The sequence below is a fragment of the Pteropus vampyrus genome, unplaced genomic scaffold (assembly GCF_000151845.1).
Source record: "Pteropus vampyrus isolate Shadow unplaced genomic scaffold, Pvam_2.0 Scaffold249, whole genome shotgun sequence".
NCBI classification, from domain to species: Eukaryota; Metazoa; Chordata; class Mammalia; order Chiroptera; family Pteropodidae; genus Pteropus; species Pteropus vampyrus.
The window spans coordinates 2164161-2189742 of NW_011889030.1; the positions used below are offsets into that span (position 1 = coordinate 2164161).

The 25582-nt window shown below is 31.8% G+C and overlaps 1 protein-coding gene across 12 annotated transcripts in view; it reads right to left on the reverse strand.

Moving 5' to 3' along the window:
* The window catches only part of HERC4 (HECT and RLD domain containing E3 ubiquitin protein ligase 4), a 122188-nt gene that overhangs the window by 93265 nt on the left and 3341 nt on the right, over window positions 1-25582 (reverse strand). For 10 of the 12 annotated variants that reach the window (XM_023520117.1, XM_023520122.1, XM_023520121.1 and 7 more), the window contains one exon: window positions 2789-2948. In XM_023520117.1, the coding sequence (XP_023375885.1) occupies window positions 2789-2948 (160 nt within the window). Of the gene's footprint in view, window positions 1-2788; window positions 2949-22018; window positions 22152-25582 lie in introns of all 12 variants that reach the window. The other 2 variants (XM_023520120.1, XM_023520119.1) reach the window with 1 other exon arrangement.

Consider the following 25582-nt stretch of genomic DNA (forward strand, 5'->3'; position numbering starts at 1 on the left):
TAAGTGAATTTATAAAGTCTTCGAGACTTTAGTATTAAAACTATTGTAATGTATGTTTAAAACTGAGTGAAATCAAGAAAATAAGTTTTATTGTTGACCAAGGTGACAATTCAAGCATGTGTAATTTCTATAATGCAAAAACAGCTTTCTCACAAGGATCGTATTACACTATTCTTCATCATTTTTGCTGCATATGTACAACAAATAGAACTTTAAAAGATGAACGACAACTTTATTGCCAACAATAGTTTTTCTAAAGTTTGCATGGAAAAGTATGTATTTCCATTTACATTAAACTAAAAGATAATAAAATTAGGCTTAATTTTTTTTTTAATAAAGGTATAACATATATCCTATGTAAAAATAACTAGCCATTAATGCATGTCTACAGATACCCGATATTAAATAATATCATTTTCTCTAAGATATAGTGATTTCAAAATACAGTGAAATCAGAAGTAGGAAAAGATTATCAAACTAGGAAGACTTTCAAATATAATCTATTTACTATTAATTTTACATTCTTCTTTAATTTTAAAGTGCCACTTAATTTACATATTCTTATCAACTGGCATAAAAATGGATTTTGTCCTCAAGAAAATACAGCCTAATGTGAAGCTTCACATTTCTGATCACTCTCACAAAAGTCATACTCATTTTTTAAAAATCTATTTACATATATTTGAGTCTCTTCTTGTCTTCTATCCATGTTTTATTCAAAATGTATGTGAATTTACAAAGCTGGATGACATACCTAAGAATCTAGAAAAAGCCTCGAATCTAAAAAATGATTTGGTACTGAAATTTCAAAAGAAAAAAATCACTGGCAGTCTTTTATAAAATATATCTCTACTGAAATACTAAATCGCCCTTTAAGACATGAAAATACTATGTATATGACACAACAAATCAGATCAGCCCATGAAAAACCGATAAGCCTGAATAGGAGAACTTCCTTAACACACAGCTTAAAGTTAATACAGATATTTAGCAAATACAAAAACAGGATCTCTTTCAGGTTCCCATCCAGGTTCATAAAACAGTAAAGTCACAAATACATAATTTATTATTGGGTCACCTTCAAATAAATTGTCATGTAGTAAAATTCTTTCTTTATAGTTACCTTTCTTTTCCATTTCCTAATCATCTACAGATTACCGACTGAAATCTCTTATACCAGAAGTGTACAGCAACAAAAATGTAAGTATGAGAATTAAGAGACCGGTGGAGCAAAAATAAGGAAAATTAGAAAGCTCTGCCATGAAAAATGGTTTTGAGAATGTTAACTTAGAAAGTCCAACATATAAGTCCCTTTTTAATCCTAAAATCACAAAAATTTTAAAATCTTAAACTCCACTCTACAACAATTACTTGTGAGAAGAAATAAAAGCAGTAGAGGACATGACAAACATGAGGTTACTATGTTTCTACGAATGCTCTGTATTATCTAGTCAATAACCATTTGGTTACAAATTACCACCTTCTGAAAGAAATCAAAATTGAAATGACTAAAGGAATTCAATTTACTTAAGGAAAAAGTTTTTCTCCCACCAGCACCATCATTAACAGACATTAAAAGCACAATGGGAATAGCAATTATTTAACTATTATTGCAAAAGAAACAAAGGAGAAATTTGTTGAGTTTTGTGGAATCTAGTTACAAGTTCAATAATAATATGTGAATGTGACATATCCAAAAGTCTCAACAGACAATCCATTACTAGAATAAAATGAAATACTTTTAATATGTTAAAATAAAACAAATATTTCAAATTTTTCATTAATAAGAGAAGGTTATATAGGCTTACTAAAGGAACTAGCTACTATTCCTAGTTTAAAAAAACCCTCATTGCTAACAGTGATAAGAGTTCTTGCCCTGAAATATATTAGTTCCTGTGCTCCGTTTTTTTATCCTAGTAGTTACATCCTATTTCTCAAATGAAAACAAACATTATCAATTTTAAATTAAAAACAAAATATCTAAATGTATTAAAAACAAGCTGCCCGAAAAATCTCAAATTAGTTTAATTCCTTGGTTCCCTGGAGAGTTCTCTTTTGTCCCTATAACTATTACTAGGAAGAAAGAACAAGAGTTTAAGGAGGTAAGAATTTGTACAATTATAAAACTAGGCATAAGTTAGTGTATTATTTATGTATCTAAAAGAAATTGGACATTTTTCTTTAAATCTTTATATTTTTACCTAGATATATTCATGCTCTTATAATTTTTACTATTAAAACAATGGTTATGTCCTGTGTAAATCTATAAGACTTCAACATTGACAAAGCATTATTTTTAAATAATTCTATGATTTTAATGGTTAACATAAATTGAATCATAGGCATTGCTATGTAAAAAAGTGGAAAGTGACTGAATTCTTTTTACACTAAGTATGTGGAACTTCTACAGTCAAAAACAATAAAGACTAAAAAAACAAGATAGAGAAACATGCAGCCAACCAATATTTGATAAATATGTCAATAGCTGGGATACTCAAGATAAAATTAATAGTTTAAATTAGTCTAATCTTACACTTAAAACTGCTAGTAAGAGAAAATTTATAGTAAAATATATATTCCTCATCGCTTTTCTTTACAAACATAATTTGGGGGAAATATAAAATATATATTTAAAAAAGCATTCAACCCAAATTAAAAGCAAGAACCTAACTAGTAAACTCCTTAAGAACTCAAAGGAAAGAAGTACGCCCACTGTAAGCAGAATAATTTAGATAACAAATTTATGATGAAAGATTATTAAAGACCTCTTTTTGGTCACCTTTGTTACCTGGGTACTCTGATACATTCCTCTGATCCTAGCAGGCCAAGTTGTCCATCAGAATCGAGACCCCAAGCATACACCTGGCCCTTGTCATTTAGTGCTAACGTATGAGCTTCTCCACATGAAACAGCTACGATATTTTGGGCATCCAGGGCAACAACCTGCTCTACAGAAATCAAGGAGAGAGATATTACATTCTAGTTTTGAACTCCCAATGAGAATAAAACACAATCTTCATCTTGTATTAAAAAGCTAAGGAAATGCTGAAACAGACTAAGTATAACATCAGTTATTCTGAAAAATCTAACCAGTATGTTCCACGCAAAATTTTCATTGTAATAAATACAGATATATATCATAGGGCATAATCAGAATATTAAGTGACTTGAACATCTGTGGGAAGATGTTAAGGGTTTGTAAAGATTCTCTCAAAGTGTTCTTCATTGAAAGCCATTACCAATAAAAGAGTCCAGCTGAAAAGGGGATCATTTAAATAACCTGGGCTCTGTTTTTTAATAAAATCACAATTGACAGATATAGATACTACTATGGAGTGATTCTGAACTTAATGAAATAATCTGAATTGGCAATTTCTAATAGGAAACAAATTCTTTACAGAGCTCAGAAATAAAGCATCTACTGGATATGCCAAAGAGAGAAGTGAAAGGCAATGTGACCATAACAGGTTTACGGACTGCTATTTTAACATCAAAGATATCAATGAAGTAAACTTATTCCCTTAGTCTCTTTAAGATATGTAATGTCTCAGTTTTTTACTTCGTACAAGTTTTTTTAAGATGCCATTTAAAATTAACTTTGTTTTAGCTTAAAAAGGAAGCTATAATTTGTCTTCAATAAACTGAAAGCCTCATGTCAAAAAGCTGTTAAAACTGAATCAATCAGGGTTTCTTCAGAAGCATATTTCAGCTCAATGTACAAGCTATTTAATAATAAAACAGATTGCATCAAGGACGTTTAAATCTCAATGTATAGAAAAATTCAAAATGTATCTAGATTACTACCTTGCATTTTAAGGTGGGAGGTTAATCCTAAAAATAGCCTTTAGGAATTTGCACAACTCTAATGATATGATATTTTAAGTACTTACCTTAAAGTACTGTAAGTTAATTCACAAAACTATTAAACAGTATGTGGAAGTTCATTGTACTAATCTCTCGCTTTTTGTGATTTTATAAAATTGTATTGCAGATACATACAAAAACAAAAAAAAAGGAAAACAAGCTATAACTCATTGTCTACCAAAAATATTGAGAAAAAAGACTTCAAAATATGGCATCATCTGTTTACATCAAAACATTCCCATAAATCTTAATTATGAAGAAATAAAACACACAAAAGATCTGTTCTCTCTCAGAGGCCCCAGGAATAAGTCAATGTCTCTCCAAAACAATCCTCAAAGAAAACTAGCAAAGAGCAGCAAAGAGCAGAAAATAACAGGATGACAAGAGGGATGAATAAGACTGGATGGTTAAACAATAACAATTAAAGAGTACTTTATAGCAATGGCTGTAAAATCAAAGGCACCAAAAATCCAAGAAACAAAGAAGAAACAATCATTCATATTCATACCAAACACTAATATTTACTGTATATCTCTCTTGTGCTCCAATCACTAGAGACAAAGAGATGATTGTTTAAAACAGAGTTGTAGAGTTTAGTCTATAGAAAAACAGGTGAGATAAGGACTGTGATTAAATGCTAAGATGAAAATATACAAAAGGGACATGGGAATAGGAGATACTTATTAAAGCCTCCAAAGATACCAGGAAGAATTCCAGAAGACACTGATACTTAAGGTAAGTCCTGAGCTGAAGCAAGAGGAAGAGATTCCGTGCACCCATTTAAGAAAATTCAATTTGTTATAGTAAAACTAACTAACTAAAAGCAAAATGGAAAGACTGACAAAAACAGGGAGAAAATGTTATTCATATCTCAAAGAAATAATCTCTCCAAATTTTAAAGACTCACTAGAACAAAAGCAGTAATTCAATGCAAAATGAGTAAAAGATCTGAACTAATAGTTCACAGAAAAACAAATAGAAATGATCTCTGATCACAGATGCTCAACTTCATTGATGAGAAAAATGCAAATTCAAACTACATCGAGAAGCCAATAATATGTTCCCTTTGAAAATTCATAAAGCCATACACTCGATTTGTATACTTTTCTATAGGGGTTAACCTTCAATTATAAAAGTTTACCTTTATCAAAAGAAGAAGACAGGCTACAAGAAAAAAATTGCAAAAGACTCATCTAATAAAGGACTGTTATCCAAAATAAAAAAAAAATAAAAAAAAAAAAGAACCCTCTTAAAATTCAACAAGAAAATGAACCATCCAATTAAAAAACAGGCAAAAGACCTAACAGACACCTCGCCAAGGAAGATACACAGACGGTAAGTTAAGCAACTAAAAGGATAGTCTACATCATATGTCATGAGAGAAGTGCAAATTAAAATGAGATACCACTATGTACCTATTAAAATGGCCCAAATCCAAAACAATGACACCACCAAATGCTGACGAAGAATTAGAGCTACAGATCTCTCGCTCATTGCTGGTGGGCATGCAAAATGGTACAGCCACTTTAGGAGACAGTTTGGCAATTACTTATAAAATAAAATAAACATACCCTTATCATAATCCAAAAATTGCACTCCCTGATATTTACCCAAAAGAGCTGAAAACTTATATCCACACAAAAACCTTCATGTGATTATTTATAGCATCTTTATTCATAACTGCCAAAACTTGGAAGCAACCAAAATGTTCTTCAGTAAGTAAGTGGATAAACTGTAGTACACTCAAATGATGGAATATTATTCAGCACTAAAAAGAAATGAGCTATCAAGTTATGAAAAGACATGGAGGAAACAAATACATATTTCTAAGTGAAAGATACCAATCTGAAAAGGCTACATACTGCATGGTTCTAACTATATGACATTCTGGAAAAGGCAAAACTTTGGAGACATTAAAGAGATTTCATCTGCTGGGGAAAAGAGCACTCATATACTGACAGTGGGAGTATAAAATAGAACCACCTTTATGGAAAGGAATGTGTCAATACCTAACAAAACATATACATTCACCTTTGGACCTAGCAATTCCATTTCCAGGAAATTATCCTATAGATACACCTAAGTGCTGACAGGTAATAGTATATGCCACCCCAAAATATGCCACTGCAGTAGATTATTATTTTGAACTGAAGGCCATTAAGGAGGAGATACAAGAAAAGCTCTCTGATCTTCCCCTATTTGCATAAAAGCAGGACATAAATTTGTAAAACTGTCCCCCACTTCCTTCTCTACCAGGAAGGACAGAAGTTAATCACCAGAGACAACTCTAGACCCTTAATAGCTCAGAGATGGCAGCAATGAAACGTACAAAACAAACTTTACTTACTAGCCCTTATCTTCCATTAGTTCTCCTGTATACTTACTTTTCTACATTTTACCAACCCAGAAACTAAAATGTTACTTCTCTAAAATTTTGTTGTTTTTAAGATGCTACATAAGCACATATTCTATCACACCTTGAGTTACTCATTACTGAGTGCTCCCACATGTAAGTGCAACACATGTGTTAATAAACTTTTGTTTTTCTGCTGACAATCTGTCTTTTGTCTAGACAAGTCCAAGCTGGAGAATCTAGGAGGGTAGAGTACAAATGCATGTGTGTGTGAACATGTATGTATTTATGTATATTTCCAGGATTGTATGTAACAACAAAAGACTGAGAATATTCCAAGTATCCATCAATAAAGATTTCAATCTATACATTGGAATACTATGCTCCACAAAAAAATAATGAAGAAACTCTACATGCCGATATAAAAAGATCTCAAGAGTATATTACCGAAAGAGGAAAAAAACAAGATGTAGAACAGTACACATGATTTGCTACTTTTTGTGAAAGGGAGAGGGAAGAATATATATTCATATTTGTTTACATCTACATAAAGAAATTTTAGAAAGATTAAAAAAAATAATAAACGCAGTTACCTATAGAGGTTGTGGGTAGAGGGGGAAATAGGGTGATCAAATAAGAGCAAAACTTCTCAATGTGTACTTAAATTATTTTGGTTTTTGAATCATGTGAATATACTGTCTATTCAAAATAAAAAATAAAATTTAATTTAAAGAATTAAATAGAACATTAGAGAAAATAGATAAGGCAATGTATTAAAATCAATGTTTTCCCTTTAAAACTAACCTGAGCTCTTTAATTTTTTTCTACATAGTAATAACTAAAGATAAATAACTTTGGTTCTTGCAGAGTTTTAGCCTCATCAAATTATTGAGGTACCTATTTTGAGAATGAATAACTATTACAGAAATACATTATTAAAGAAACAAACATCATTGTATGCCTGGGGAATAGTATTTAATACAGGCTTTTCAAACAAATACACAAAACTGGTTAACTTCTTTGTATAATCATTAAAAATTACTTATTTTTTCCAAATGGTTCAAAATGAATAGCCTCAACCATTTCCTCCCACTAAGCTAGAAAGTCAGATCAATGGTACATTGAGACATTTCACATTTAGGTCAAATTCTGGTTAAATGCTTGAAACAAGATAGCCTGAAAAGAAAGTCAATGATAAGTAAGAATGAAAGAGGAATAAATGAACTCAGCAAAACAAAAAAATTACTAGAAAGACTGGCTCAATGCTGCCCTGTGTGAGAAAGAAAGGAACATAGTATTCATATCAAACCGAACAGCTAACATTTATTGAATGTTTACTATGTACCAGGTTCTATAGTAACTCAAGTTTTAATTACCAAGCTACACATGCCTTTTGTGGTCAAGTAACACAATTAAAAACAAGAAGGGATAAGTGGGGATTAAATTCACTATAATTTAGGATGAGTATGGATATATAAAGAAAAGAACAAAAAAAAAAAGAAAAACTTGCTAAGCATGCCCATTAAAAAAATTGATTCCTTTGATAAATAGGTGCTATAAGATGCTGGAATTACAAATGTATGATGCTAAAGGTTTAGTAACAGCATATAATCATTACATTTGATTATAATCTAGAAATAAACGATCTGTTTTAAAAATATACAAATAAACAGATGGAAATATGTGGCAAAATGTTAACTGTTGGTCATCGTGCTACTCTTTCAACTTTTCTTTATGCTTCAAAATGTTCATATAAAAATTTTGAGATAAGTAACACTGTTCGTATCAGTATTTATGGTTCACAATACTCCTCCTCAAGGAAAGAAAAAAGGAACATTTAGTTCTGGGAGGCACAAAAAGGCAAAGAAAACATAAGTGGAAGAGATTGCCCTGGGAAAGCAAAATACATTTTTTCAGAGACAGGTGCAAAAACAGAAAACATAAAGAACTAGAGAGATGTATGTAATATATCCATCTTGGAAAGACTGATGGCAGATATATTCCAAATACATGTCTAAAAAAGTCTTAGCTCATCATTGCTTCTGCTTCTTACACTTGTATTGTTAAAATGCAATATTTCTGAAAACAGATGGGACATCATTTTATTGAGAAAAAGTCCATTTTCTTTACTCCATAAATGCGAAATACTGTCTTCTTTAGATTTATAAAAATTAAAATGTTCAACCTAATGATGATTTTCAGCTCTACTTCATCTATTTCCTCCTAGTTGCTTTTGTATACACATCTGATTTGAGCAATTGTTCACCTACACACTGCATCAAATAAATTTTCCTGCGCAAACATCATAAGATGTTACACATCCTTTTTGCAATACAGGACAGGTCCAGATTCTTGCTGTAAAAATGCTACAAGATATAATCCTTCCTGTTGAATAACTAACTGAATAAGAATTCCCTATTTCCTTTGGGACCTAAGAAATATATTCAATTCTTGAATTTGTGAAAATTCATGTAGCCTTATCATCTCCAAACTTACTGTTTAAGAGCTCACTTTGTAAGATCTATTTCGCCATCATCATATAGTGGTGCTATCTACATTCACTTTCTGATTTCTCTAATGATTGTGGAACATCTTCCTCTGTCAATTTTCTTCTCTTTGCCATTAAGGACAGAAAATGAAAAATTCTACATTCTCAACAGTAGTTAATGAAAGCTACAAAAAGAGAGAAATAAAAGCTAAAAGATGGTGACTGCAGACTTCTTTTATACCTTTTTAAAAGATGATGCAAAACAACACAACATATGAACCTTCTAAGAAACCCCATCATTGTTTCTACTTATAATCGTAATATTTTTATTTTAGTCTAGTTAGGAATACAACCAATTATTGTTATTTGCAATAGTTATCTTCTATAAAATCACCACAAACACTTACTTAGCAAATAAATGAACCACTGCCCCTAAGGAAAAATAGTGTTAGGTTCCCACAAGCCTCTGATCACCATATTTTCAACAACTAATCAATACATAACATTTCGTGTGTCTCTAAGACAACTTAATATACTGTTGATTCATTAACACTGAATCCATAGCCAATAGCACTATAACTCATGTCACTATATTTTCTTATAAGGCACATCACAGCCCTCTTGAGCTTAGGAACACTAAACAGCACTTTAGCACTAGGCTCGGGGGCCATTTTAAACAATGAAACCACCCACAAAAAGTAAAAAATGCAAAAAATGTGTCACTAAATATACCACAAAAAGACACTCATAGTTTGAGATCTTAAACAAGAAGGCAGAGCACTGCTTTGTTGAATCAGCAGGGAATGTGCACATTAGGAGATTCAAATATTTTGCAGTTCTGCACATGTCCAGGAATAATCATGAACAGCAGTCCCATGAGTACTGACTATGACCCAGGCGGATTTAATAATAGTACACACATAAATACTTCTTCCCAGACGACCAATCACAAAATATACAAGATGGTCTATCAGGAATCTTCTGCTAACCATGGTTTGAACCTGACATTAAGATACAATCATCATTATCAATATGCTCTAAGAACCCTATAAACAAAGAAAACAAACAGTAAAGAATGTTTTGTCCTTTGGGTATAAAGGTAATGCTATAAAAACATCATTAGCAACATATTCACAACTAGCATCTCTTAAAAGCTACATCTTATTCAAAATCTAAAACAGCTACTTGAGAAAAATATAAACATTACATTATCACTCTGTATCTTGTCATCCACAGATCTCAAAATCTTACTGTTATTGGATGTTACTGTGTTCCCCCAAGGTTCATATGTTGAGGTCCTTCCTAATCCCTAGTACCTGAGAATGTGACCATATTTGGAAATAGTGTCCTTTAGGAAGTAATTAGTTAAGATGAGGTCACATGGGAGTAGGGTAGGCACCTAAACCATGGCCTAATAAAAGGGGTAATTTGGTCTGAGACAGGCAAAAAGGACAATGCCATGTGAAGGAATGCCTAAGACTGCCAGTAAACAAGAAGCTAGGAGAGGCCTGGAACAGATCTTTCCCTCATAGGCTTTAGAAGGAACAAACAAACTCTGTTGACACCTTAATCTTAAATTTCTAGCCTCCAGAGCTATAACACATCTCTGTTATTTAAGCCACCCAGTTTCTGGTACTTTGTTATAACTGCCCTAGCAAATGAATACACAAACGAATATTTTCAAGTTCAAAACATTCCTGTCAAGTTAGCCAAATATTACCATCTATGTTTTAAAGGCAATCCACATGCCAGCCAGATGGGTACTACTTATCATGGTGATCACTTCATAAGGTATGTAATTGCCTAACCACTATGTTATACACCTGAAACTAAAACACTGGATGTCAACTATACATGGAAAAAAATTTTTTAAACAAAAAAGGCAATCTACAAAAAATTAACTTATTCTGAATAAGTACAGATAAACTCGATTTTGAAATTCAGAAGTTTCTAGTTCATAATCACACTGTTTCCATGCCAAAGGGTTAAAAAAATGGCAAAAAAAATACATTTACACAAAATTGACAAAAGTCACATTTTTCAAAACAATCTTTAAAATATACGCCAAAAAAAAAAGCTTTTTAGAGAGCAAGTGGCAATATATTACCATTCTATATAGGCATACCCTTTGACCCAGAAACTTTCTTTTAGGAATTTATTATACCTTGTAAAATGATGTATATTGAATTACAGTTTGTAACTATTAAAAAAAACGAAACAGGAAATAACCAGAATTCCAGTAATAAGTTGGTAAACTATAGAATATCCATGCAATAAAAACTGATGCTTCTACTAAAAATGTCTATATAGTAACATTAAAAGATAGAAATCTATTAAATGAAATGCAAACCACAGATCTTTATGTATATGTGTATAGAATTATGTATTTAATACAGGTATAAAAGATATAAAAATATAAGCAAATAGTAGTCATCTTTAGAATATAGGGGGAAAGGTGGCTTCCACTTTTTAAAATCATACATTTCTTCTGTAACTTTAAAAGAGAAATAAAGGTCATGTATTATTTTGAAGATCAGGAAAAAAGGAATTTTTTTTAAGGTACAGAAATTCCCCAACTTATAAAGTGACCCTGAACTCCAAAAGAACAAACGTCCTCTAGGGAAATAACTAACCTGGAGTGATAGATTTTCTTACCTAAGAAACAGAGGCTATAGTTAGGTATTATTTTATTTTTTAAATGGAATATATAGTTAAGGTAAATGCTGCCCACAAATATCTATCCTAAACTTTCCAGAACTGATAAAGCAAAAGAGCTAAAGCTGGGATAGGTGAAGGATGCAGATAAATTTCTGACATCCAAATTTAAAACCCAAATGAATTTTTCTATAAAGAAAGTTATACAGATCAGTTAAATGTAATTATTAACAAAATATTATACTTAGGTATAATGTGTTTTAAAGAAGATAGGTTTGAAAACGTATTTTTGATATCTAGCAATATTTCTATAAGCAAAGAAAAATTTTAAGTTTTAAAAAATACAATTCATTCATAAATCAGGGATTATCTGGTGTAACAGCACAATTACAAAGCATGATCCAAGTCCGCAACTGATCTTAACTCTTAATGAAGTCTGAGTTTAATGCAGTCCTACACATAATGTTAATTTTAAAAACTGAACCTTAAAGTTTGAACAACTAGCAATGTTTTAAATAAAGAACAAAAATGTTAGTTAATGTTTTATGTTCAAGCAATAGGGTCAAAAAACAGTATTGTTACAAACATCGACAAGCACAGCCATATTGATAACAATTACAAAACCAAGGTCAGGAGAATTTACTTTGATACATAGCTAAAGAGGCACCATTTCAACTCCTTAGTAATTCTACCAGATGTTTAATTCTGCCATAGCTTAAGTTTCAAAATCCTGTCCTATCATGCCTCACTCGTTGCTATAAACATAGGTTTCCTCTTCTCTCTGAATAACTTAACACTCTAACAAGAGCAACACAAGGTACACTTAAAATCCATCTCTAAAAATTTAAATTTCATGTTACCTCTTTATAAAATTAAAAAGGTACTATATAACTCCATTCTTGTTTAAAAATATGTCACACACACACACAAAAATGTCACATGCAGTCTCAATATATACACAGAAAAAAGACTGGAAAAATAAATATCTATCTTTAAATTGTCAACACTAATTATTTATAAGTGGTTTTTTTTCTTCTTTTATTGTTCTTTAATTGCTTAAACTACTAAATGTGTAACGGATATATTTTGAGTCTGACTTTTGGAAAATGAAGACATTAATCACTTAAGATTAGTGAATAGCACTAATAACTCAGAATGCTTTTTTTTACTTTAAATAATCATATGGCTAATTTTGTTAGAGATAATAACCGAAAGGCTACTTCACTTAATCTCTATTCCTAAAGTGAAATTATTGTTTATTGACATTTTTTTAAAGGTTCTCTAATATAATACATATAATGATCATAAGGTATATTATAAAACAAATTAAGATGTAAAAAAAACTAAATATAAAAAAATTACATTAAAGTGTTTATTCTCTTTTATTTTACCAATAATTACCAATAGGAATTTGGACTGGTACAATCCAAGGTCATGAAAACATTTTAATGAGTTCTCTGATAGAATCTAAAGTTAATATAAAGTAATTTATATGTCATAGTAGACAGCCCATAATAAAATAATGCTTAGATAGAAATATAACTAATTAGATTTTTAAAATTCTTTATTATGGATGTTTACAAGTTCATACCCCTTTTATGAATTCTATCTACAGAGAGGTATACAGTGAACATATATAAAGAGCTTATTATGTGCCTGGCACTGTGCTAAAAGCACTTTATTTAATCTCATTTAATCCTCATAACACCACAAGGCAAGTGTACCATCATCCCTACTTCACAAATAAAGGCACTAAGATATAAACATTTTCCTATTTATTGAAATGTTGTCTTTTTGTTAATAATACAAATAACATTGCTTTAATAATTTATTTTCAAAATATACTTAAAATTTTATAAATACTTAGGGCTTTACAATATTTTTTCTTTAGAAAAGTCCTTTCTAGATGTCTAAGAACCGATGAAACTAATTGCTTTAAATAGGAAAGAAGTTGAAATATAAGGACTCCAACATAAATATAATATCAAATAGTTGCTTTACTTTAATTTCTTTTTAACACAAGAAAGAAAGAACCCACTGGTTCTGTATTTTTTTAGATTGTGTTTATTTGCACATCTGGTATCCATTTATCACAGGGCCAATTATATTGACTGTATTTTCTTTTTCTGTAGTCTTGACACTTTGACATCGGGGTAGGGGAGAAGAACTTAAGAGCCCAGAACAGATGGCCCCTCCCAGGGCTAGCTAATTCCTAAAGAACACTTGCCAATTAGCAAGCCTTTCACATGCAAACCAACCAATCCAGAGTTGATACCACCAAACATGTTTCTATCTCTTACACACCAAGCCAATATTTTCCCTACCCTAAATCATCCCCTGCCAGGTACCAAGAAATAGAAACCAACAACCCTATATCACAAAGCCTTAAGAAATTAATCAAACTAGCCAGTCCTAAACTGTTTATTTTGCACAGTCTTGCCTTTCCCAGGAAACCTCAATAAAAGCCATAATCTTAAATCTCTGCGCTCCTGTCTTCTGCTTCCTGCCTACCCTGGTGTCTTCCCCTGTGGCCATGTGTACCAGGTGGTGACCCCTCTCTCTGGGACCTGAGTATAATAAACGTCTTCCAAGCCTCATTCTTGTTTCCTTTTATGACCACACCAACTTTACCATATCTTAGAATAGTTTTAAATTTTAAAATTTTGGTTATAACACAGCTGATGATCATCAAGCTCAATGAAAAAAATGTCTACCTATAATTTTCTTCCCATCCTATGGCACATCCAATAAAATATAGTGATCACTTGTTCATTCAATAAACTCATCTGTGTTCCTTCTGTATGTACCAAGATGATGTCACTATAATGACAAAGATATGTATAACATAAAGTAAGGTTTCTACCCTCCAAGAGCTGACATGGTAAGAAGATTTTTATCCAAATAATTATATAAATTAGGAAGATGGCAATGCAATTTAAAATTTACTGAATGCCAAGTGGTTGTATTTGGTGCTGCGCAAAACCCATGACTTGAGTTCTTATAAGAGTGACCAGCGAGATATAGGAGATGATACTTCGGCTGCGCAAATTCAAGAAACAGAAATAGAAATATGTCTCAGAAAGATTAACCCTGAATTAATAAGAATAGGTTGGAACACAATCAATTAGAAAGCCATTGCCACAGTTTTTGCATAGACTAGTAATGGTCTAACAAGAATTTTTAAAATTTTTAGATTGAGATAGGAGGAAACGAAAAGGCCTGTTAAAGTAACTAGCTGAAGGTCACATATTTAGCCATTTACAAAGGAAAGGAAACAGGAGTTACTAAGAAAAGAACCAATAAGATTTGGCAACTGAGTCAATGTTGGTGCTGCCGGCTAGGAAGTGGACTCTAAGGTAAATCTAAGGTTTGAACCTAAGTGAATTCAAGAAGTATTAATAAAAAAGGAAGAGTAGTAGTTTTTGCAGTTTATTTTGGAGAGTTGGAGATAGCTAACTTATAGGACAATGGTTTCCATTTAACATGTTCTTTTTCTGTTCTCCACATTTTTATCAGTTTTATGATCTCAGAAATATGTATATTTTTCTTGATTTTATTGATGTGTAAATTTTTTTAGCCAAGCAACATATAAGCAGTGGATCTTGTTTATTAACAGCATATTTATATACTAAGCAAATAAATTTAGGCACACCGTTATTAAAATAACTATAATGTAAGATAAGAGTAGAGAGGTGTAATCGATTGTATTTATTTTAAATTTAAAGAAGAGGCAGAATTGAAGTGTGAATAACCAGAATTTAGTCAAGTGTCTATGTTCCTGAATGTATCAGTACATAAACTATGCTTTCTGTTATACAATGACTGTCTGTGCAACCCCAAAATTTATGTTAAAATCTTAACCTCTTATGTGATAGTACTAGGAGGTGGGCCTTTGGGGTGATTAGATCATGAGGGTAGAGCCCTCATGAATGATATTAATGCCCTTTCCCAGAAAGCTCCTCACCCTTTCTGCCATGTGAGGACACAGTGAGAAGATAGCTATCTGTAAACCAGGAAGTAGGGTCCTCACCAACTCTGCTAGGGCCTTGATCTTATTCTCCAAGCCTCGAGAACTGTGAGAAATGTTTGTTGGTTAAGCCACCCAGAATAGAGAAATTTTGTTATAGCAGCCTGAATAGACTAAGACACCTTCTAATTATTCATCATTAAACTTTTGACAATAAATATGAATCTACTTCCATCAGGAATAAAAAAGGCATCTTTTAATTTTTCTGTATCATTATATCTTTAAAGTCTGCTAGTAAAGGAATTCGATTCATTTTATACCTTGCTCCAATACAGCATTACCTCTAGGCTTCGCAAACATACTTTTTTTGAAATTTGGGCATAATTTTTGAACATGAGATACAATAAGGTAATTGAAGAATAAGAGTAAAGAAGTACTTTCATGCTTAACACAATTTCTGAGACATAGTAGAAAGGTATTCATTTGTGGAATATCTGAACTTTAGTTGTAAATGAAAAGACACATACTGTCTAAGGTAAATATAGAAACAGCATTTTACCACTTCTGTGTAAGGAAGGCCTAAAATTAAATTCCCACTCTAATATTAATAGTTTTATTTTAAGCAAACATTTACTGAGCACTTACCACATGCCAGGCATTGCTCTTTGCACTTCATGTGCTTTCTCAATCCTTACAACCACCCTAGGAGTTTGGCATGATTATCCTAATTTTAGAGAAGAAAACACAGGCACAGAGAGGTTAAGCAATGTGCCCTAGATAGCATAGCTAAAAAGTAACAGAGCCAGGATTTGTATCCAAGCATTCTAATTCAAGAGCCTACCCTTTAAAAGAAATTAATAATATGTTTACATTATTAAAAAGAGGTATGCAGTGAAAAATCTATGTCTACGATCTATATCCTCACCAATATAGTTCTCACCCCTTATCTTACCTCCCCACCAGAGTAAACTACCATTACTAGTTGTTGGTGTCCTTCCAGGTTTTTTTAATGTAACTATATGCAAATACAAATGTGTGTGTATAAATATACAGCTTTCTACACAATGTTCTACACCCTGCTCTCTTTACTTAATGTATCTTAGAGATCTTTCCATATTACTTTACCAGTTCCCATACTTATTTTACCAGTTCCCAACAGATAGTCACAAGGTCCTTTCTAATGTCTTGCTGTTATAAACATTGGCGCAGTAATGAGTCATTTAGTGTATGTACAAATATAGCCATCAGAGCACGGGTTATATTCTTAGACTTTGTGGAGAAAGGGTATGTAAATTTGTAATTCTGACAAATGCAGGCAAAACACCCTCATAAAAATTTATCAATTTATACTAACGACTTATGAAAACTTGTTTACTGACGGCCTCACCACACATTATAATCAAATTTAAGGATTTGTTAACCTGATTTATGAAAAAATAGTACCTCATTGTCATTTTCTGAATTTCTCTTAATATGAACAAAGTTGAAGAGTATTCATTTGTTTAAAAATAATTGTATTTCCTTTTCTGTGAACTGCCTGTTCATATCTTTTGCCCATTTTGCTACTGGATTGTTGTCTCTTTATCTCGTCAATTTCTAGGAGTGTTTTATATCCAGAAGATTAGTGTTTTGATTGTAACGAATCATAAATATTTTACCATTTTTGTTTACAATGATTTCTACCTAATAATTTTTACTTTTATGTAGTTTATCTTTTCTATGCCTCTTCACAATTCAGTCAGAAAAGCTTTCCTGACTCCAAAATAATAAACAAATTTGTCCATGTTTTCTTTGAGCACATTTATCATTACAATATTTGATTCACCTGGAATTTATCCAACCATAGACATAAAATAAGGTATTAATCAAACTTTATTCCTTAGATCAGCAGTCCTCAACCTTTTTGGCACCAGGGACCAGTACTCCTGTGAGAATCTAATGCCTGATGATCTTAGGTGACGATGAGGTGATGGGGAGCGGCTGCAAATACATATGAAGCTTCCCTCGCTTGTCCGCTGCTCACTTCCTGCTGTGCAGCCCAATTCCTAACAGGCCACCTACCGGTAACTGGTCCAAGGGGATCCCTGCCTTAGATGATGGTCTTACTTATTCCAAGATTATTTACTGATAACCCCTCCAACTGAATTTTTCTCCATTGCTTTAAGGTGATTTGGGTCTATGTCTTGACTGAGTTTTATATTGTTTTATTGGTTTAACATATCAATTTCTGAGGCAGTTTTAACTATTAAGACTTTAAAATTAATATACATTAATATCTAGTTATATATATTTCTGCTCTTATTTTTCAGAGTTTTCTTGGATACTTGTTTATTTTTTCCATATGAATTAGAGAATCCATTTGTCTAGTTCTCAAAAAAAATTCACTTAGTATTTTTATCAGGATCACATTAAATTGACAAATTAATTTTAGACAAAACTGACAGGTTTATGTAGGTTCAATATTCCCATCCACGAATGTGGTTTCCATTTGTTCGAGTTTTTTGTGTCACTCAGAAGTGTTTCCAAGTCTTCATATTAGGTCTTAAACATTTCTTAGGTTATTCCTGGAGTCATTTTATCTTTTTCTTGCTCTTAAAAATGGTGCTCTTTCTTCCATTCTTGACATCTAATTAGCTCTTCTTTCCACCGTTTCAATTTTGACTTTGGGCAAGTTATTTAACCTCTTGAAGTTATATTTACCTCACCAATAACACTGAGTTAGTATGTACTTTGCAGAGTGGTTTTAAGACTTTTGGATGAGGCATAAAGGATTTAGTATAGTGGCTGGTACAAAATGGTAGTTATTGTTATTATTTTTAAACATCAGCATTCTAATATCTAAATAATATATTCTAAATAATATTTCTTATAAATTTCTCTCCAATCATAAGGTTTGTAACCTTTCTTCTCCCCTTACATTTTCATATTAAGTTTTAAGTGTTTCCTTTCCCCCGATTTCCAGTTGCAGAGGCTACTCCCCAAATTAGTGTAGAAATAGGCCTATGTTTAGACAGAGATAACACCAACCTGTCAGACTTTTACCTAATTACCTTTTACCTTCAGAAGGTAAGTATAGGTCCATGAAGTTCATTACTATCAGAGAGCCTAGTTATGAAATCTATAGCTCAGCAATACCTGGATCAGGAATCAGAAAGTATACATGTACTGGTACTGGTAAATATTTGGGATCAATTATAAGAGACAATCTAAGCTCTACTCTCATCATGCCGTACTTAAAAAAAAAAAAAAAAAAAATCACAAACTTCTTCAAGTAACTTATAGGTAAAACAGCTAAACTTTCCTCCAATTGTTTTTCAGATGCTCCTAATTCTGCTCCTTAGGGTCTCTTTTAGCCTGACCATGTTCCTTCCCCATTCTCATTTCCTTTTTAAGAAGCAAAAGCATCATCTCTGCACATTTCCCAGGGGCTCTTGCTTACATGCCACTACATATACAACTTATAGTTACAATTACTTCAGCTATTAGTAGAATCAAAAGCAACTCCTATATGATTGTATCTTGTGACTTCAAAAGCTTTGTTCCCAGTAAAACCTGGAAGGAAGTCATGTTAGACATAATTAACCAATAGGTTTGTGTCAGTTAAGCAAGAATAAGAAATGAACCTATTAATAAAATTCAAATAAGTAGGCTACCAGATGGTACCTGAAAAACCAATGCTTTAATTTTATCTGCACATAAAAATTCAAATTTAGGTAACAGATGAAGTAGAGTGAGCAATCATTTGGGTTACTTTAAATTTACAAAAAGTGTTATATTGTGTGCATACTTTAAACAATCTCCCAAAAGCACAAAATTAGGTATTGTTAATGCTTATTAATTACTTGACAGGTTGGACCTAAGAAGAAATTTACAGCTAGAATATTAACCTACTTTAAACTGAAAATGAAACAAAGCTGGAAATAAAACATTTCATGCCTTTAGCCCAGATCTTTCTCCCCACTTACAGTACTGAATTCCTTACTGATCACTAAATATTATTATCAAGTTTAAAACAAAATTCACCTAACCAAATCTTTTCTCTCTCCTAAAACAAAGTAGTTAACATTCCTCCTTTTCCCAGACTCTCTAGTTCTAAAAATTACTGATTAACCTAGGATCATACCTGGCACCTTCCCTTACCCTGACCTCTCATATGGTTACCAAAGCCTGTCCATTCTTTCTGCCTCTCTGATCTCTCCTTAATCTACTTACTTCTTTTCTTTGTTTTAAAGGACTACCATTATAGCTTAACGAATTTCTTTATCTCCAAATTCTCTCCCCTTTTACAAAAACTCATAACTTCTATTACAAACTATCAATTAAATCCTAGCTCCCTAATATGATTAATTCTATAATCTGACCTCAATTTTACTTTTACAATCTTCTTCCTCACTATTCTCAGACATTTCAGTTAAATGGACTTGACAGATCTCAAATTTGGCTATAACCATTTGAGCTTCTTTACCTATAAAGCACTCTTCATCATTCTTTCCTCTATGAAATACTATATATCCTTCCAGTTCATAAGCTCTCTTCCCTATAGAAACCCACCTACAATCCACTCCATCCTAAATGGCTACAATTTTCACCTCTACACTGCACTCTATTCATCTTAGTACATTCAACATGCATTTGTTCACGTGTGCACATGTTTTATCTTCTCTACTGTATCTTTTAAATGATATTCATTACATTATACTCAAAAACTTGTCAAATAAGTACATTTGCAAGTATTTTATTATGGGCTTATCAACTTTGTAAAGTGAGGTATAACTGCTTGAAATTTTAAAAATAAATTTAGCTATCATTCCTAATATATTTGCTGAAATTAAAGATGTTCTTTTTCCTAAAAAAATAAACAGATGCAAAAAAGACTCAATTTATATATATGTTCATGACAGCATTAATTATAACAAAAATCTGGAAATAAATTCTAAAAAAAAAGAACACAAATTTTGGCACATTGAAATGATGAAATGTTAAATTATCATTAACAATATCCCTAAACAACATTTTAAAGCAGAAATACTAAATTATTATTCAATTATTATTGAAAAAAGTTGAGATAAAAGAATATACTCCCAGTCTATAATGAGAAATATTTATGAGTATAGAAAAAATGCCAAATGACATAAGTATTTATCTATGCATGATGGCATTACAGTTGATTTTTACCTCCGTATATTTCCCAAATTCTCTACCAACAATATGTAATGCTTTTATAATTAGAAAAATAACTATGAAAAACTAAAAATGTGTTATTTCAGAAAAGTAAGTATGACACTTAGCAAAGGAACAAAATGACACTAAACTTAGATATTAAAAGATAAATAATAGGCTATTTTAAAGTAATGTGAAAAACACATTACTAAAGGATTCTAGAATGCTTTCTTTATGGCCAAGAAAAGCTAAACTAAAATTCTGCCATGCTATAACTGAAGACAAAAGAGTAATTTCAGGTCAATAAAATATTTTGATTTAAAGACTGAACCACCAAAATTCAAGAAATTTTCCTTTTAACAAAAATAACTCCAACAATACTATTGTACATGGCACAGGCTCCTCTTGCATGTAAAGTAACTATCATGATTCATTAGGATATAAAAATAATTATTGCCTTTTTAATTCCATCAGCATGGGGGAAAAATCCATAGAAGCTGAAAGGAAATAAACCATGGATTCTCTGATAAGTTTCTTCATTAACGTTTCCTACTTTTCTTACTAACACAATCCTAGTCCAAAGAAATCTTGTAACGATGTCTGAATACATTTCCTCTATTAGGTTTTGATATCTCAAGTACCTGATATGCTTTATAGCAGAGGAAAACTAAATATCTATGAAGTGAGACTTAATTTATTCAAAGCAATTTAAAAATACATAGGGTTTGTAAGAAATGAGTTTTAACAGTATGACATTCATATAGCATACTGGGGACACAGAACCCAAAGAATACTTACTAAGGAAACGATGGAAACAAGACCACCTAGGCTGTCATCTGCGACAAGAATCCTTAATAGATGCCCAAACTGTGAAACTAAAATCTGCCATACTCCAGTTCTTTCAAGGACAGTACATGGCTCACTTCCAATTAGATAAAAACACTAACATACCAAACACAAAGAAAAATCATTGCTTCCAAATCCTTTTAAGAAGCTTCTATTTGTTTAACTGCTCAGATTAGTCATTTATTGCTATTATTGTCTTCCCTGTGGGTTAAAGGTTTGAGAAAGCATTCACCAAATAATGCATCCTACAGAGAAATACATGGCAGACTTGATACAACAATAACTACTCAACCTTGGATAGTAGCACAGCATAGCATCAGACAACAAAGGGATATAGAATACGGTTTATAACACAGGAAAGAGAAAAGACTGGGTGTCACCATAACAGGTTTTTGTTCAAGTGTTTAAATATTCTTCATACCACACAAGTTTATAATGAAGTACCAAAGTGGTATCACAATGCAAGATCTTGGCAAAATAATGATTTCAATAAGCCATCAAACAGAATGGCAAAGACACAATCTGTGCATTAGTATTTGATCTGCCTCAAATAGAAGATATTACTGTAAATAATTCTAAACATAAGCATAATTGAGTGAATAAGGTAGGAGACTGGTAGACTTAAATTTTCAGATTCAATTTATAGCTGTTCACCAGTCACCTGCTGTTTTGACAAGTTACTTACCAACTTGTGCTGCCATTTCTCCGTAAATTTATCCCCTAAGATGAGGATAATTCTTGCAAATTGTGTCACAAGCATTTTGAAAGGAACCATGAGTTATTGTGTAATGCTCTTGAAATTCCTCAGATGTGGGGTCCTACACAAAGTAAAGTATTATTATACATCTCTCTAACAGTAGTCATCTGTTTGCATTATGATTTTTTTGTTCCTACCCTTGACACTGTGATTCTTGGGCACTAACATTTCTCAAAGTAAAGTGTCCAAAGCAAGCCTCCATTTCTGACTCAAGTAATTATTTTTTTCAAGTCTTTAAATCATCTACTTCTTTCTCTTCCTTAGAAGGCATCATTAAAATTAGGAGTTATAAAACATAATGAGCTTCTTTGGTATTATATGCTTTGCTTCAGTAAGAAATATGTGGGATAATTTGGTATTTTTAATCTGTTCTTAAGTGAATTTTATTTTTCATATTATACATTTTCCTATATTACTTATTAAATTTTGACTATATTTTAACGAGTTCATTTACAGATTTGTGTTTTATGAACAGAGAGAGCAGGTCAGAAAATGAAGCAAGAAAGGCAAGCAAGTAATTATTGCTATGTGACTAAAATTCCTTACTGGAATGACCCATCAGTAAAAATTACCATTTTGGGATATAGGAAACAGAATCAATGCTCATAATCTTTGTATCTTCCATAGAAAAATTGAGCATAAGCTATAATAAGTTTTATCCTATTATTCCAAACTTTAATTATTGCTAGCTTTGCTAATCGAGTTAGTCTTTGGTTAAAGAATGAAATATATTATTTGAATTTTTAGTTTGTGTTGGTACAAAATTACATCTTTAAAACAGAACTCTCAACTTTCTTATATGTTTCCTAAAATGGCTTCTCTTTAAATTTATGCACGGGAAGGTGGCGGGGGGGGGTCAGGGGGGATAATAAAACGTGGTATCTTCATTGTATATCCTTAGTTATAAAATAATTATTTTAAGAGAGTTTTCTTTTAACACTCAGAATTACATTAAAATACCAATGGAATCTAGTTTCCTCCTAGGTGAATAAATATTCTACTTTCTAAACTAGGGAAAATTTTGTGGGATAAAGGTAAAACCATAGGATTAGAGTAGTCTCTGATCTGCTAGCCTAGTGGTTAGTTTCTTACTCTCTTTTAACCTGAGTTTCCTCATCTGTAGGACCATAAAACCCACCCTAGTTACCACACAAGACTGTTGTGAGGATTAAATGAGATAATATATTTGAAAGAACTTTGCAAACCACAAAAAGGTATCAAAACTGTCATATTTAACAGAACTTTATCACATTATTTATAAATTTGATAAAAATAGTACTGTTTCTCACATGAAACAATTGGAAATAGATGTGCATAACATATTTAGGACCAGTCACCAAATTATACCTCTGAATGGAAATACAGTGGGTAAATGATCTTGTTAAGAAAAGTTCAGTTCCTATGTTATTTTAAAATCTTTAGAAGTGAATTTGAAGGTATAAAAATAGAACAATTCATTTAGGTGCACGGACCTAGCATATTAAAGATTTAATATAAATCTAGCTATGAATTAAACTGAGAGCCACTAGCTAAAAAAAAAAAAAAGGTTAAAAATTCTTATGAAGGGAAAATACATACATGAAAGTGAAATAGATGGTCACTTCTCTAGAAGTAATTGAGAAAGAGCTGATAGCAAGGAGTATACATATACAAAGTGATAGCAAGGAGTATACATATACAAAGAAAGGAGTTGAATACCAACATAATATGCACTCTTGGCATAATAAAGAAAATCAGTAAAACCTTGCTACATGGTTTCTAAAATGTCCAGGATGAAAACCTCTCCCAATAGATCACAGGTCAAATCTATTTAACTATACTATAAGGCCAAGTCCTCCAGTGAGTTATCATGACTCTCAGGAATAGCTTACTCTTAAATGAATGAGGCTACCTATCTCTTTATTATAAAGTATTTACTATGGTTATAAAGGCAATCTTTTATAAGAAAACATTCTTAGATTCCTCTACACACGTTTAAAGCTCTAATGAAGTGAATTACTATGTTTATTACATAGTGCTAGAAATTCAACCAGACTCACTCCATTACCAGGAAACTTTAAAACCGATTAAATAAGAACTTATCTTCTAATTCAGTCTTCAAACTCGCAAATTTTAAAAAGGATCAGAAAAGGGGTACATTTAAATCATTAAGGAATTATTCCCAAGGGAAATAATTTGTTAAAAACATTAAAATTTTCCACTAAAGTGCCTTAAATCAAAACTGAGGTTAAGAGAGAAGTTCCTATCAGAGCAACTACCTCTCTTTGAACTTTTACTTTCTCCTCTCTCTGTAACATAGATATAGTTCAATATAAATTGAACCTGGACTTCTAGTAATAAAAACCATTTCTCAGGTTCAGGATCCCCTCCTAAAATAACTAAGCTATTCCAGCTCCAGATTTATTTTCTGGCTATTTATGTGATTAAACTTATGACTTCATTTTCTACCAGAAATCTTTTAATTCTATCCCACAATGACATTTCCCCTCATTTATACTTCCTAGTCTCAAAGTGCATATCACATCATGTCAAGTCTCAAATCTCCCCAGTATTTCATGTATCTATGCCTTAACTCCCAATCCAGGCTCTAAATTTTTCAAAAACAAAGTTCATGCCTTTTATTTTTCTACTCCATAGACTATGATATACCTTGACCTTGAGGTAACATAAATAAGGTAAATCCACCCTCCCAATTTTATATTACCAAATAATACTTCCAGGATGAACCAACAGAGTGATATACATGTCACAATGCAATCATCACAATGTCAACATGACCACAAAGAAACCTCTGGCTAGTTAAGTTTCTCAGAATCTCACCTATAGAGTTAAAAGCTGTTCAGGCACTATAATCATACTTTTAGTGCAGCGTCTACCCTGAACAGTGTCTAAACAGAACAGGTATTTGTTTAATGACATTTAAAATTTTTAAACCTTAGTAAATATCAGTATCTCTATATTGGCAATTTCTATGTGCTGGTTTTGTACTTTAGCTTCCCAGAAGTTAAAGCAATACAAAAATATGTTCATTTATTTCTGTAGGGCATGTAAAATATAAGGATATTAACTGCCCCAGAACCATTAAAATCTCAACCTGAGGCAGCATTCCAAGCTAAGAAAAAAGGTAAAGGATTCATCTGCCTCTAGTAGTGATAAATACAAAACAATAAATTACCATTCATATCTATCAATATAACTGCAATGCCCAAGATTATGAAAATCTGATAAGATTTCACAAAATATTCATAGTGGAGTTTAAGAAATCTGCCATTTACCCTGGGTTATGCAATAATTAAATCTACTTTATTAAGCATCACTACCATTCATCCAAAAGAATTAAATTACAAATTAAGGCAGAATAAAAGAGATTAAGACCCAAACAGCAAGAAAGGATGAAAATTATATCGTACTTACAAGATAGAAGAGTGAATTTTGGTATGGTGGTGAGATGGTATGAGAGATGAATAAAATGCCTTAATATCTTAATATTTT